The sequence below is a fragment of the Nothobranchius furzeri genome, chromosome 12 (assembly GCF_043380555.1).
Source record: "Nothobranchius furzeri strain GRZ-AD chromosome 12, NfurGRZ-RIMD1, whole genome shotgun sequence".
Classification (NCBI taxonomy): domain Eukaryota; kingdom Metazoa; phylum Chordata; class Actinopteri; order Cyprinodontiformes; family Nothobranchiidae; genus Nothobranchius; species Nothobranchius furzeri.
Genome location: NC_091752.1, coordinates 62989792 through 63005602, shown reverse-complemented (window position 1 = coordinate 63005602; position 15811 = coordinate 62989792). Strand labels below are relative to the sequence as shown.

The following is a 15811-nucleotide window of genomic DNA, read 5'->3' as shown; positions in this document are numbered from 1 at the left end:
ACTACAACACCTTTAAGGTCTTGAGGTGATCTCCAAACATAAAATTAAACTTAGAACAAATTCCTAATAGATTATTTTCACTTTTATTATTGATGTAAAAGTAAGAAAAAAAAATAACAGAAATAAATTTTCCACTGTAAGTGAAAGATCTTGTTTTGTTATCCTTTTATGATTTTGTTTTACTTTGAGAAGTCATGTTCAACCAGCATATTTAGTGTTGCACGTCTTTGTCAGATTCCTTTTTTTGAGTCAGAAAGGGGACTATTTATATTTGTAACTCATGTACCTGTATTTGTTTTTCCTTTTCTTATTTGTATCTGGCTGTGCTGATTTGTAGTTATTTGTGTTGTTCTAAGAACTTAATAAATCATTGTTAAAAAAAAGGGGGACTATTAAACATCTCGTAGAGCTACTTTTCAAAATGTAAACATGAGTTTGTGCCTGAGAACACAACAATAAATGTTGTTTTTATAGAGCAATCTAACCTTGATGTGCCACATATGAAACCAAATGTTATAAATGATCTACTCATTGATGTCTTTTAGGCCTTATGTGAGGTGACTTGTGTTGTTTTTGCAAGACAAACCTGGAAAGAAGTCGAAGTTAAAGAGCTCCTGGTCACAGACCTGCATCTTGGCATCTGATAAAGAAGAAACACATAAAACAGGATGAAGTATGTAAATGAAAATATTAAAAAATTAATAAAAAGTAGACTTTTATTAAACTGAGGAAGGAAATCAGTTCATGCTACATGCCTTTTCTTTGCACATTAAGGAAGCCATTTGGTCTCACGTCACAAGTTCTTCATTTTATTCAAAATCAGGTGGAAGTGAGTGCATCGGTGGGGTTTGCAAAAGATCTTTATATAGTATGTAGATAAATATATATTTCAGGTGCTCTTCAGGATCCGATCAATCATTAATTAATTAATTAATTAATTAATTAATTAATTAATGGAGCAAGAAAAAGCAGATGAGTTCCGGTCGCGTACGACTTTCCTCAGGGCATTGCATGGCACTGATTAATAAAAACACTTCTCAGAATGCCTCAGATCTCATTCTTCATTTTATTATCTGCACAATGCAGAGACGCTGAGTCAGACTTTCTACAGCTGAAAAATTATGAAATTAGCAAACATTACATAGAATAATTCTCCCTCAGTTGTCTTAAGCACATACACACATACTTTACTGCTTATTTGATTAAAATGTATAGAGTTTGCACTATACAGCTCATCTACACTCGCCAGGTACAAGTCCTCGCTGTGGCCGCAATCCAGATCCCTTTCAGGAATTATGTAGGACTTTTTAGAAGTAAGTAAAAATCAGAGTCAATCTTGTGCTGCGATATAATGTGGGCAATACGTCAAATGTTCTTTTGCTAAGCCCGCCTCCGTCCCGTAAAGCCAAATGCAATTTCAGTTGCTCAGCATTAGCCAATAATTAGACATATGCTTATGTAGAGATGTCAATCACAGAGCGTGCACTCATGTGAGGATCTACCTAGACAGATGGAGAGTTGGCGACATTCCTTATGGACACGTAAGTCTTTAAAACCTATACACGTATGAAAAAAAACTGTATAATGTTAGAATAATAATCATCAAATGATGTATTCTAGGTCTGTTGCCCAGAGGTGCACCAGGAGCTTCAGAATGGATGTAAAAGATTTAAACTGTCTTTGAATGTGATATGGTTGATTGCATGGACGTAATTGGGGGGGGGGGGGTCAGGGGGGACATGCCCCCCCCCACTTTTTCCAAAGTCAAGTTTTGACCCCTGCACTTTTTACCATCCAAAGACAATATTACGCTATATTAAATTGACACTGGTTGAGCTCTAGGACCAAGCGGAAAACAACCGTTTGTGTTGACGCCTGTTTCCCATTAGAGCATACTGTAAAGATACCCCCCCCCCCCCCCCCCCCCCGTGTCCCCCCACTTCTAAAGTGAAAATTACGTCCATGGTTGATTGTGCCAGATTGCGCCACGGCAAAATACACATAGCGGAAACCCTGGGAAAGAAAGCTGAAAACTTTCCGCTTTCTGTTCTCAAGTCCTGCTTGATGTCGGGACTATCGTGCGACAGAAGAGATCAGACTGCGGGACGGAAATTCTCCAGGGACTCCCTCAGGATGTGTCATTCAAACCCTGGGCTTGTGGCTAATGTTGTGCTGAAGTTTTACAGAAAGCAACACACCAGAGGTGTGACCAAGTCACTGCTTTGCAAGTCACAAGTAAATCACAAGTCTTTCCAGTCAAGTCTTGAGTCAAGTCCAAATCAAAGACAACCAAGTCCAAGTCGAGTCCAAAGTCAATGATGTGGAAGTCCAAGTCAAGTCCAAGTCCTTAACTTTGAATTTCCAAGTCATAATCAAGTCATCTGTCAAATTTCAATTTAATGACAATGATAATAAATAAATTCCAGAAAAAAAGCTTCTTAAAACTTCATTTATTTGCTCAAACGAGCAGAAAGTGCAACTTATAAACAAAGTGCTGCTGCACTTGGCAGTACAAGATCACACCCAGAACAAAGAATGATTTATGATTTCTGTCCATGTCGTGCCACTTTTGTGCTAAAATATCAAATATGCTCAAGTCACCATCAAGTCAACAAATGCAAGTCAATTCAAGTCGCAAGTCATCGGCGTTCAAGTTTGAGTCAAGTCGTGAGTCTTTATAGATTTTAAAGAGCTTTCTCTGTTGCGGGTCCTAAACTGTGGAACGAACTTCCAGTCACAGTTCGACTGGCATCCTCCTTGGCAGATTTTAAGTCTACACTAAAGACACACTATTTTACCCTTGCTTTTAACAGTTAGCTGTTAGTTTGGCTTTTACTACTCTTATTTTATCATCCATTGCAAGGTTTTTATTGGTATTTTTTATCGGCTTGTCTTTTTTTATTGTTGGCTGTATTTTATAGTATTGTTTTATGTTTTTTATCTCTATTATTGTGCGACTGTTCAGCACTTTGGTCAGCTGTATGGCTGTGTTTTTAAAGTGCTATATAAATAAAGGTGGTATGGTATGGTATGGTATGGTATTTTATAGTCAAGTCAGAAATCAAATAATGACTCGAGTTTGACTCGAGTCCACACTTATGCTACACACACTAGTTATGTTGTTGTGTACATTCCTAACAATTCCATTATTTTTAAAAGCTTTTATGATAAAATAAAAAAAATGGTTTTTACTTTTTAAAAATAAACCTGTTATTTTATTAGTTTGTTACTTTTAAAAAAAAGTCTAACAGAGTTTTAGGTTGGAACTGAATACCATTTAAAACCGTTACTAAAAAAACACACCGCACCTGCCAAACAGGAACAAGCTGCTACCACATTTTGATTTGGAGCTTGAACTTTCTTCTGTTCCACATTTGCGCACGCAGCCATCTTTGGTCAGCATGCGCGCGCCACTGTATAATGTTTAATTTGATTTGGCATGAAACACGTCAAATAGTTGGCTTGTGAATCCCCCGAAAGCCCATCTAACAGCACCGCCACTAGTACGTGCATTTCCCCCTGCTTCACCCCGTGTGTTGATTTTTACCGCATGCGTAAAGAAACTGATCCGACTTGCTGTACTTCTTATTTTAAAGACTTAGTAAAACCGGAAACCAACAAAGATTACATTTAATTTTCAGACATTTTATAAACATATATTATTATTTTTTGCAGCATCATATTTTTGGATATTTTTTTATCATTCATGTGTTTAATCCAACGAAGCACATCACAAATAAATAATTTTCTCATTGATAATTGGATCACAAACTATTGAAACAGCGTGCTGCAGGTCGGGAATCATCTCTCCCACTGAAGCGCGCGACCACCCCGCTCCCTCACGGATGGGATCCTCACCTGTCGGTTCTGGCTAAAGTGATACTCACGTGTGCACAACTCCCTGCTCCGTTATTGGACCAAAACCTCTTCTAAAAAGTTACATCAACTGCAGCATTTATCCTCGATGGCTCACTCCAAAAACCAGGCAGTGCGCACATTCACCCTGAAACAAAGACTGGCTTTTGGTTTCACTTAACCGACCTGAGTGGTTTGGTCATCACCACACCTCCATCAGCGTGGCGCACTTTTGGTTTGAAAACTAAATGGTTTAACAATTAAAAACAATAGGTGAAAAATACAAAAAAAAAATAAATAAATAAAATCAAGCTTTAACAAAAATCATTGTGGGAAATAAATATCAGCCTTGTGTCATACTTTTGTTGGCATTCAATAAGAGTGATGAAAGTTAACGTTGAAGTGGTTCATGTATTTATTAGATTAATTTTGAGGACAGATTTAAGCGTCCTTGTCATGGATAACCTCTGAACAACCTCAGTTTGGAGAAACAGAGATTCGTTATGACCTGACCGGCAAGTTGCCAGATTGGTACCAGTTGGGTTATTGCCACAATTTTTTTTAATGTAAGTAAATTGTATTTATATAGCACTTATCACAGACATAGAATCACAAAGTGCTTCACATTGATCAAAACAAAACAAAGCCATAAAATCATAAATAGATTAAAATCATAAAATCAAAATGCTCTCAAAACAGAATTAGATTAACATTAGAAAAAAGTCATTAAATTATATATTTTCATAAACAGATGAAAGATTAAAAATTTGAGTTAAAAATAAGAAAATAGGGCAGCGCAGTGGTTAGAGCTGTTGCCTTGCAGCAACAAGGTCCTGGGTTTGCTTCCCGGTCTGAGGTCTTTCTGCATGGAGTTTGCATGTTCTCCCTGTGCATGCGTGGGTTCTCTCCGGGTACTCCGGCTTCCTCCCACAGTCCAGGAACACTTGTCACTCGTTATGTGCCAAACCGGGTGTTGAGATCTGCTGATTGCCTGCTGCTTCGCGCTCCAACAAGGAAATACAAAACGCGGGGGCAGCGTGCTTTTGTCTATGCTGCTCAGACACTCTGGAATGCTCTTCCTCTTTCAGTGAGGCTGGCACCATCCCTCCTCCGTTTCAAGTCGCTACTTAAGGCTCACTTTTACGACCAGGCATTTTTAAATCCCTGACTTTTATTATTTAACCATGTGTCTTTTTATTGACCATGATTATCAGCTTTGTTGTGTTTTTTTTTTTTTGTTGTTGACCGTGTTTTATTTTGTGTTTTTACTTTTTATTCTGTACAGCACTTTGGTCGGCTGCCATGCCGTTTTTAAATGTGCTTTATAAATAAAGTTGGTATGGTATGGTATGGTTGTTTGTCCTGTGTGTCTCTGTGTTGCCCTGCGATGGACTGGCTTTCTGTCCAGGGTGTACCCCGCCTGATTGCCCATTGACCGCTGGAGATAGGCACCAGTGCCTATGTTTTTGCATCTTCTTCAACAGTGCAAGGCAGACTGCCCCGTTGACTGACATCCACAGTGGTGATTATGTCACGTTGTTCAATAGCATGCGGAGACAGCCTGAAAGACAACCGCAGATTCTGCCCCACAGCTGAGATCTCTCTATAGGTCATGGCCATACATCCACATATATCAGGGAAGACACCAGAGTGTTCCATGATGGTCTTTGTGTTCAAAACGCAGCTTGTTCTGTAGATTCGCTATTGGGAGCTTAAGTCTCCTCCAAGCCCCACAATGCGGGTCAAGAATTAAAGCAAAATTGAAGCAAACGCGGAAATGAAATAAATTGCAGTTCCACCCTCATCCACTGGGGGCTGGTGTCAGAAGCGAGTAAATCCTCATTGACTCCCATGTTAAAAATACCAATTTCACAGCAGAAATAAACATGTTTACAGCCTGGTACCAAAACATGTTTTTGGTTTAAAGGGGCATTATGGAAGTTTGACAGCCAAAACATGTATAGAAATAATACATTTCTTCTTCATACATTCTCCTGCAATGCCCTGGTCCTGTAGAATGAGCCCTGGCATTTTTACTGTGATAGCCTGTTTTTCTGTAAAATCACAGAAAAAGAGAGTTGCTCGGGTCAAGCAGGCTGCTTCATGCGCGTTCACGCTCAGGCATAGCCCGTAGCATTTGCTATCCGTAGCTTTAGCAGCAGAGAGAGAGGTAGTGCCAACTCAGCGACTTTGTCGCTGTTCCTAACGCCTAGTGACAAACCTAGCTACATTTCTGAGGACCCTTAGCTACTTTCTGTAGAACTTTCTTCTAGATATTTCCTGCAAATTAGCAACAAAATAGCCATTTTCGCTCCGAACCGTTCTTTGAACGTTGTTTCAGCTGTCATCAATGATATAAAAGTTACAGATGAAGACGTTACGGGTGCTTTAGCTCACTTAGTAGGATGATGGCCTTCTAAGCGGAAGATCCGGTGTCGGTACAAGATCTGCTCGGGTGCAAGATCGGCTCGGGGTCCTTCGACTGCCGATGACGTCAAAGTACGGCAAACCCACTCGGACAAAATACACTACACATCTATACTGTTGGAAAGAATTTGGCATTTTCGTTATTAAAATAATGTTTCTTAAGACGTAAGTTTGTGTTTATAATGGTATTTGTAAAATAAAACACTATATTTTATTCATAATGTTGAACTCCTCTTTGAGCACATCCATTGAAGAATCATAGGTATTAGCAACACCTGTGAAATTGTATTTGCAGGAAAGAAGTGTGTCCCGTTTATTGAAGTATTTTGTGTTGAGAGTTTTTGACGTCTTGTCCATGAGCAGTTCAGTTATGCTCATAGCTGCTAGCCAAAACTCTGGAGTTAAAAGTTTTCTGGCTTTACTAAAATACCTGTCTGTACTTATTTGATTGATGGTATTTTTACTTTCTATTAGACTCCAAATGTAATCATTTGGCACGTTTCTAATTCATAATTTGTAATAATGTAATCTGCGATATTAGCATTAGCATTCCTATGGGTTTTTCCATGTATATTAGCATTGCGCTAACCACTCGCTGCCAAATTGCAGCCTTTGCGATTGGAAAATCTCCTTTTGTCACATCGCAATTTAATTGCACACGCGGTTAATCGTTCAGCCCTAATATACATGCAGCTCTATGCTAAAAGTGTATTTTCAAAGAGGTAATGATGGATTTCTTTGTAAAAGTTGTCCATCTTTCCAACAGAAAGATTTGCCTGGACCAACGTACCGTGATAACAACGTAACGTGATTACGTAATTCCATAAGGTTCATGTTCAGCCAATCAACTACTTAGAAGTCATTGGCAGTCGACGGACCCCGAGCCAACTTTGCACCCGAGCAGATCTTGTACCGACACCAGGCTTGAATCTTGATGTGAACAAAGTTTATTTAGTGTTTATTTTTTACATTAATGGTATATTTTTTTACAGTGAGATGCCCAAATTTTTATTTGAGACCCGCCGGCCGGCATTGAATTCACAGATAAAAAAGATGTGGGTTCAATTTTCATTTTGGAACCATTTTTCAAGCAAGGGAAGGGAAGCTCAGTGAAGCTGACGGACTGACCCATCTTAAACCTTTGTCGGCTGTGCTGAAGATAAACGTACAGAACCAAATTATTTAGTTAATTAGCTGTGCGTTCTACTGTCCTCCAGGCCACACACACACAGAGCTGACTGTCACAGCTGCTATTTTCGTTAAGGAGTGTGCACGTACAGCATGCGCGCCTCATGCACGAGCCTACTATTGAAGCTGCCGTTACGCTTTTGGCCTTTTGGCAATCGCGAGCATAACAATTAAAAACTCCATAAAGTCCCTTTAAATTATCTAGTTTACACTCATGACAACTCTGAGGGGGGTGAATTTCTTTCTCACTCTTCTGTTTAAGTGTATTAAAAGTCTAAAATTTTGTATAATTAATGAGCATCAGACCCACGTGACCACAGAGCTAGCTCCCGGGAAAGGCCTCAGTCTGAGCCTCAGCCTCGCCTGAAAACTGTTTGGTCATTTTCAGTCTCTCAACTTAGACCATTAGTTGTAGCGATTATGTATTCTTTTTTGGATATATTTTGTGCAATTGTTGGACAAAATGACTTGCTGTGGCATTAATTGCACTAATAAAGCGTCCAAGGAGTTTCCACTTAATTTTTTTCGGTAAGTAAAATTATATTTATGTATTTTAGGTCACTGCCAAGCTGAGCTTAAATTTTAACATGTACTGTTTAACCATGAAATTTAAATGTAATAGGGTAAAACCCAGTACATTTAAAATAATGCTGCACTTTAGAAAATGGGTTGAAATATAACATGTTGGTGGAGCTGGGTTCCGACTATCGGTTTGTGGAGCTCTCGGGAGACCTCTGTGTTCCACTCGGTTTTATCCAGCGGTCAGCCCGGCGTATCTCTGACTCAGAAGCTCTGGTGTTGTGCAAAGTTAACTCCGGTTGTAGCTAGGTTGCTACCTCCGTTAGCTTAGCTCCCGCCTCCGCGTTAGCTTTTGGTTAGCTTCAGGTTAGCTTGTAGCTAGTTCGACCTGGTGTCGTCAGTTGATCCCAGCCTTACAGCCCCACCCTCAGCTCCACCGCTCTTCCCTTTTGTGGAATTGTCTGGGCTTGATGGAACCTGTGACACGGTCAAAATGGCGGTGGTGGCCACCTCCCATTTTGCTTCAAAAACGTGTTATTGGAGTCTATGGAAACCCATTGTCCAATATTTATATGTCGATGGTCTCCTCCCTTTCCAGTCGGCCCACGGGTCCCCGGAAGAACGAAAAATTAACGCAAGTCAACGGGGCTAAAAACGCTATTTTCTCCGGCTTCCTCCCACAGTCCAAAAACATGACTGTTGGGTTGATTGGTCTGTCTAAATTGTCCTTAGGTGTGAGTGTGTGCATGAATGTTTGTCCTTTGTGTCTCTGTGTTGCCCTGCGATGGACTGGCACTCTGTCCAGGGTGTACCCCGCCTGATTGCCCATTGACCGCTGGAGATAGGCACCCCACCTGCAACCCTACGTGGACAAGCGGGTTCAGACAATGAGTGGATGGATGGATAAACTTTATTGTATTTATCCTAGTGAATCTATAATTAAACAGGTAAACTAGTAGTAGCACATTCCATGTCAAAGAAAGTAAAATGTTATTATCAGGAGAGGGAGAAGGACATGACAACTGTACGCGCTCCCAATGCCGGGGAAACAAATTCTGGCAGGGATAACTACATTGGCACGACACCGGCAACTATTAAGTTGCAAATGGAATATTCTGGCCACATGGGGTGATAAGGGCTGGGTGGTCTTTCATTAACCCAGTAAAGGGTCATTTTAGCACATCCTGGCACAAGAAAATGGTTCAAAATTATGAAAAAGTTGCCTTTGAAAGGCACTTTTCATCACTCTATTACTAAAGACGATCAAGAAGTCGTGAATTTCAACTGGATCCATTTTCTATGCAGCGCAATGTTTCGTCTATTTGTTTACATTCCAGCTTGATGCCATCTGGTTTCATAATAGATCTTCCAGTTTAGCTACAGAAACCCTCAGTAAGAGGACAAAAATAATGTCCTACTATTCGACCAGTGGAAAGCACCGGATTTACCGGTTCACCAGAGTGATAGACCGCGCTCTCATCCACATTGTCACCCAAACATGGTTCTAAATTTGTGCGTCCTTTCCTTGAGATGGACCTCTAATTATTGCCTTTTCTTTATTTATTGAGCGTCACACAAGTAGATCTGAATGCTTACAGATTATTATACTCCACAGTCAAAGAATGCCACACCAGGAAACTGTAGTTGTTAAGGAGTCACATTCCGAAAATGTTTGCTGGAATGAACATTACCAGGACTGGGACAGCTGCCAAAACTTTGTTAATTTTTTTGCTGGCTTCAAAATACGCAACAAAGTGCACAGTGTTGTACATAGAGAGGCATGAAGCCCCACAACTGGAAACAACCTAGTCAATACATGTAAGCTTTAATAGTTAATTTGTTGGTTAATAAATATACTGTAAGTCAAACATGACTTTATGACTCAAGCACGACTTGTTGCGACCTGCTAATGTTTACGAGTTAAAATTGAAAGTAAAATCACATTTCCCACAGTGGGTTAAGCAAACAACAGATCGGGATGACAGGTGTGCTGCAGGGCAGACGTTTGGTTACAAAAGGAAAAGTGGAAAGTACCCAGAGAATTTTAATGAAAACACCCCCCACTTACATGAAATCCAGGCTTTGAAAGGAAACTGCAGCTACTTCACGAAAATGGGAAGGTGAAGATGGAAAATGTTGCAGGAAAAATCTCAGATCCAAAATAAAACTGACAATCTTTGCCACAAATTCTGGAACGCAAAGCGTTCAAACACTGGCGAACTGAAACAACGCAACGGTGCAACCTTTTTCAACTAAATGGCCAACACGTCTATAAGTTTTGATTAATGAAGACTTACCTCTGTGTGAATTGCTGTTCTCAAGGATTTCTCCTTGTGCATTCATGCTGCTGCAGGTTGCTACACAAAGAGCAAAGCTGGAACTATCTTCCAGACCACCTAAAAGCCCCGCAGTCACATTGAAACACGTCTCTGGAGTAAAATAATTATCTTGCATAACAGTTTTAGTGTCCATAGATGTATCTGGAGAAAGTAGGCGTCTTTCTGAAAGTACAGAATTGGTTCCACATAGGTCATCTGTTGTTGAACACACAGCATCTCTTGTTTCAACTATTCGTTCATCTGTTGGCAAGAAATCGAAATGGTCCTCCAGAGTGTTGATGTCGCTCGTTTCTGTGTCAGCACAAGCTGGGACAGGTGATTCGACTCCGGCTGCTCCAACAATTCTGAAGTGAGCCGCACTTAATTCCGCCAAATCAAGAGTAGAGAAATGATGTTCGTCCTGTTTTTCTCCATCTGTTGGAAGCATCATGCTCACCTCCGTGCATGAAGAGTCACCAAAACATGGATCAAGTGTCAGGAAAGGGGCTGCAAACCTCATCCCTTCAACATCCTGAACAAGGTACTCACAATCTGACACCATAATGTCACCAGGAACCATTGCCTGCAACATCACTCGTGCTTTATCTCAGTGCTGCCACAGAGGTATGGCTATCCTTCTTGCTGCTTCTTCTACCTGCTCTAACTCCTCCTCTGTTTCCAGAACTCCCCTCTTTCACTCTTTCACTTTCCCTTGCAGGCTTCTGCGTTGGCCCTGCACAGCTCAGCAGTTCTGCTTTTTCATCAAGAAATGGGAGTCATTTAGTGTTGATTTGGAAAAGATCCCTTCATTCACGTAGAGATCGTCCATTAATGATCCTTCCAAAAGTTCTTCAAAGAGAAAAACATGTTCACACGATGGTCTCTGTGTGCCGTTAGGTTCATCCACAGGAGAGACTAAATCCAAGTCTTCCAGGCTGTGATCAAAGATGGCGAGGTCCAGACCACCTGCCCACACCGAACTCGTCTGATCTTGGTTGAGGACCTGGTGGTCAGCAAACCCTTGAGAATTCCAAGTGCCATCCAGTTCACCACAACCTGCTTTGCTTGCAAGTTCCCCACCGACGAGATCTGGAACGATCCCGTCTGTAAACAGAGGCAGACCCAAGCTTTTCCTGTACACCTCTGAGATGATCCTCTCCTCCACCAGCCCATCCAGTAACGTCTGGACCTCAGCCGGAGATGCCCAGGCCAGAACAGACCTCACCTGGTTTAGAACCTCGGAGAACTGAGCCATTATGTCGACGAGTCCTACCGAGGCAACAACCTCCTGCTTAGGAGACGAGAACAATTCGGTTTAAACTATAAAGCTTTAAAAGGACACTTTGATTTTGATCAGGAGGCATTTTTTTATTGAGGAAGGAGGTATTTTGTGGCTAAGAGGAGGCCTGGTTTGAAAACAGTGGAACTGTAAATGAAAAATACATGAAGTGGAAACATCAACACCATTGTTTTATTAAGAGGAAGTTTCCTGATTGTAGCGAAAGGAAATCTACAAGGCGGCATCGTTTCTGCTTTAAAAAACATTAAATATGATGCTATTACCTGACTCAGGGACGTTTAATAAGAAAAAGAGGTTAAGTTTCATGAATAAAACCCTTCAGACTCCTCTCGCCGTGAGCATATTTAGGTATAAATAGCATTTATTTACACAGAAACACGTATGACAACACGACAATTCTGCGCTTGCAAAATGAATGTAGAAACGAGTCACTTAAGCTAATTGGTCAGTGTGTTGTAGGAACTGTTTGACAGGTATAAAGTGGTTTGGCAAAACAATAAATACCAACATGCCATGCCAAGAACTTCTCATGCATTGCCTGTTTCATAACAAACCACACCTGCAGGTTACCAGCAAAGTTAACCACAGAAAAGCCAGCAGGCTGCAAAACTCCTGAGCGAGGTTTTCTGATTATTCTCGGAGTCGATTCGGTTCTTGGGAAAGAAATCTTATAGGCTAGCCTAGAAATCTAGACTGACGTTAGCTGAGGCAAAAAGATATTGCTCTGCATGTTGGTCTAGCCACGCTCCGTAGGAGCCTTAGCAGGTCTACCACTGGTATAAGCAGTTTTGTTTTATGCCAATCACAGCGCTCTATTGGTTTGGCAAGCCAATCGGAGCAACTAGGATGGCCGCAGCTTGTGTGAAACCAACTAATTCTCACACCCTAAGCGTCGAAAAATGACGCGGAGTGACCAAGCGTTTGTTTCCGACGTGTAGGGAGCCCCTGCGCATCAGAAGGCAACGAGCTGTGCCAGAGCATCGGTATCCAACACCCGCGGTAAAACGGAGTTTTCACTGACATTTCACCCCTAACCTCTAGTGATTTAACCGTCCCCTCACCCCCATCCTAACCATAACCCAGTGTGTCGGTCTAAATTTTCCGTTAAGCGTGTTTGAGAGGAACGATGAAATGTGAAACAAAGCTTTGCATGCGCAAGCTGGTTAAGGTTAGGATGGGGGTGAGGAGAAGGTGAAATAGCAAGAGAAGAAGAAAATATCATTTCTATAGCGCCTCTCAAGATAAAAAATCACGAGGTGCTTCACAAAAACAAAAAAATGTAAAAATATAAAAAAGCATTTAGAAAATGTTTAAAAATATATTTAAAATGAGTAAAAAGAGACAATTGTGATAAACAAAATGTTAAGAAAGAGAGAGTGAAAAGGAAAGAGGGAAATCAGTGGATCCTGAGGAAGGTGGAATAGGTGGGGAGAGCAGAATAAAGAGAGAGTGGTGGAGAAGGTCATCCAAAAGCCGGCTTGAACAAGTGAGTCTTCAGCTGCTTTTTAAAGGAGACCACTGAGTCCACTGATCTCAGGCTCAGGGGGAGAGAGGTCCAGAGTCTGGGGGCCACAGCAGCAAATGATCTGTCACCTTTGGTCTTTAGCCTGGTGCTGCACAACCAGTAGGCTTTGATCACTGGACCTCAGGGACCTGCTGGGGGTGTAGGGACTAAGAAGATCACCAATGTAAGGTGGTGCTTGTCCATGTAAGGCCCTATAGACCAGAACCAGGATCTTGAAATGAACCCTGAAGTTGACTGGCAGCCAGTGAAGCTGGAGGAGAAGCGGGGTGATGTGGGTGTGTTTGGAGGACTTGGTCAGAAGCCGAGCACAGGCGTTCTGAACCACCTGTAGACGGTTCAGGGAGGTTCTGCTCAGACACGTGAAAAGAGAGTTACAGTAGTCTAAGCGTGAGGAGATGAAGGTGTGGAGAACTGTCTCAAGTTCAGAGCGGGACAGAATGGGACTCAGCTTAGCAACGTTCCTGAGATGGAAGAAGGAAGAGCGAACAAGAGAACTGTCATGAGAATCCAGGGTGAGAGCTAGGTCAAAGGTCACACCAAGATTCCTGACGGAAGGTTTGGTGTGAGAACACTGACAACATTTGCATTTCAAAACAAGAAATCTAATCACGTTAGCTTGTTCATTGAAGCCAAGGAATGATTACAAAATGAAAAGATTTTTAAATTACCGGCAATGCTCGATAAGTTGAAGCACCAAACAACCATCAACAACCAACCAAACAAAAATCAGAACAACCTGTTTTTGAGATATTCCCATTCTAGCTCTGTGCATTTTTCTGTAAACAGCTGCCTTCAATCAGTCCTAAACATAGTTTCAAACTCCAAACGTGATCGATATCACCAGCTGGTGTTTATAAATCCTGCTTGAACATTTTGGTGAAACTCCTATTTGCAGCAGTGTTTACAAACATCAAATATATATCAACAGAGCCAGAGGTGTGCACTCGAGTCACATGGCTTGGACTCGAGTCATTATTTTAATGACTTCTAACTTGATAAAATCTATAAAGACTTACGACTTGAATCGACATGCATCTGTTGACTTGAGAATATTTGATATTTAAGTGGCACTACATGGACAAAAATTATGAATCATTCTTCGTTCTGGGTTTGATCTTGCACTGCTGATTGCAGCAGCACTTTGTTTATAATCAGTTGCACTTTCTGCTTGTTTGAGCAAATAAATGAAGCTTTAAGAAGCTTTATTTCTGTAATGTATTTATTATCATTGCCATTAAATTGAAGTTGGACAGATGACTTGATTATGACTTGAAAATTCAAGTTAAGGACTTGACTTGAACTTCCACATCATTGACTTTGGACTCGACTTGGACTTGACTCGAGACTTGACTGGAAAGACATGTGACTTACTTGTGACTTGCAAAGCAGTTGTAGCACTTGGTAAAGTGTACAGATAAAATGTCTGAAACATTGCATAAACCTGTTGAGAGTTGAAAAGTAAGTCAGCTACGTTTGTTTCTGGTTAAGCTGTTCCACATTTTCACCAGTAGAGGGCAGTTACAGTTTAGAAAGGAATGAAAAAAAAGAAGAAAAAAAGGCAAAAACATGCTTGGATCTGTATGACAATGGCATGGTTCTGAGGTCCCCAATAAAACCCGGTTTTTCTACACCAAGTTGTCCTGGAGTGGTGTAACACAGTGACTTGGTCACACCTATGAACAGAGCATTCGCAAACACCAACTGTTGTTTAAAACAGAGTTTATAAAGTAGACCGGGGATATGTGGCACCTGTTTACCACAATAATGAGAACTCGAATGCCTTCTCTGCATCAGTCTAGGTACATCTGCAGATGCACACACATGCTCTGAGATTGGCAACTGTTCACAAGTGGATGTCTAACGCTAATGCTAATGGCTAAAACTGAGTGGTGTTCAGTTCAAATTGCATGGTGGTGGTGGTGGTGGGGGCTTAGCAAAATAAACTAAATTTAAGTACTCTCTACATTATACATAGAAAATTATACATGAATCCTGAAAAGTGGAAAAGTCTAGATTGCTGCTTTAAAGTGACTTTTGGACATGGCTCCAAATGAGCTCTCCTGCTAAACAGCACCGTGCATCTTATATGAATTTTTTGAAGAACAAATTAAAGAGAAAATGTGTATTCTTTACTGTTCATTTTTGGAAATATCCATTGAAATGTTGAGGAAAATAAATGAAATGATGCCCAGTTATTGAAAAATATTGGCGGCTTCATTAAAATTGGGTCTAAAATACATGGGAGCGGGTCTAAGTCTCTGGGCAACGCCATAATAGATGCCATGTTCCCATCTACGGCAGCCCGTGAAGACAAAAAGCATTTACTGATTTGTAACAAATGGTTACAAAACTTTTGCCATTCATAAACGTTGTCGTTTTACACATTTACCTCTTCACTTGTTGCCAGTGACGAACAGGAGTCTGATGTGCTTGTGATGTTGTTGAGGGTTGCACTCCCAAGGATTTTTGACCCTAATGGCTATCCATTGGTAAGGTCTTACCCCCCCCACACCCACCCCAAAAAAAGAAAAAAACACAGCTTGCTTGCAGTGATTTAGGTATGTACTGCCCCTTATCGCAAGAGGAAATACACACGGTCACTTAAGAACCAGCTCTTGCACCAGCCCTGGTCCAAGCACTGGAACCTCTTTTGCTAAACAAACACTTTACAAGAAAGAA

General features: G+C 41.0%; 1 protein-coding gene across 1 annotated transcript in view; it reads right to left on the bottom strand.

Annotated features, from left to right (window-relative positions):
- The window catches only part of ciita (class II, major histocompatibility complex, transactivator), a 29695-nt gene extending 25337 nt beyond the window's left edge, over positions 1 to 4358 (bottom strand). The window contains exons 1-2 of the mRNA XM_015945476.3: positions 3888 to 4358; positions 587 to 640 (exon numbers count right to left, since the gene is read on the bottom strand). Coding sequence (XP_015800962.3) covers positions 587 to 632 — 46 coding nt within the window. The 5' untranslated portion in view covers positions 633 to 640; positions 3888 to 4358. The remainder of the gene's footprint in view (positions 1 to 586; positions 641 to 3887) is intronic.
- Between the last annotated feature and the right edge of the window lie 11453 nt (positions 4359 to 15811).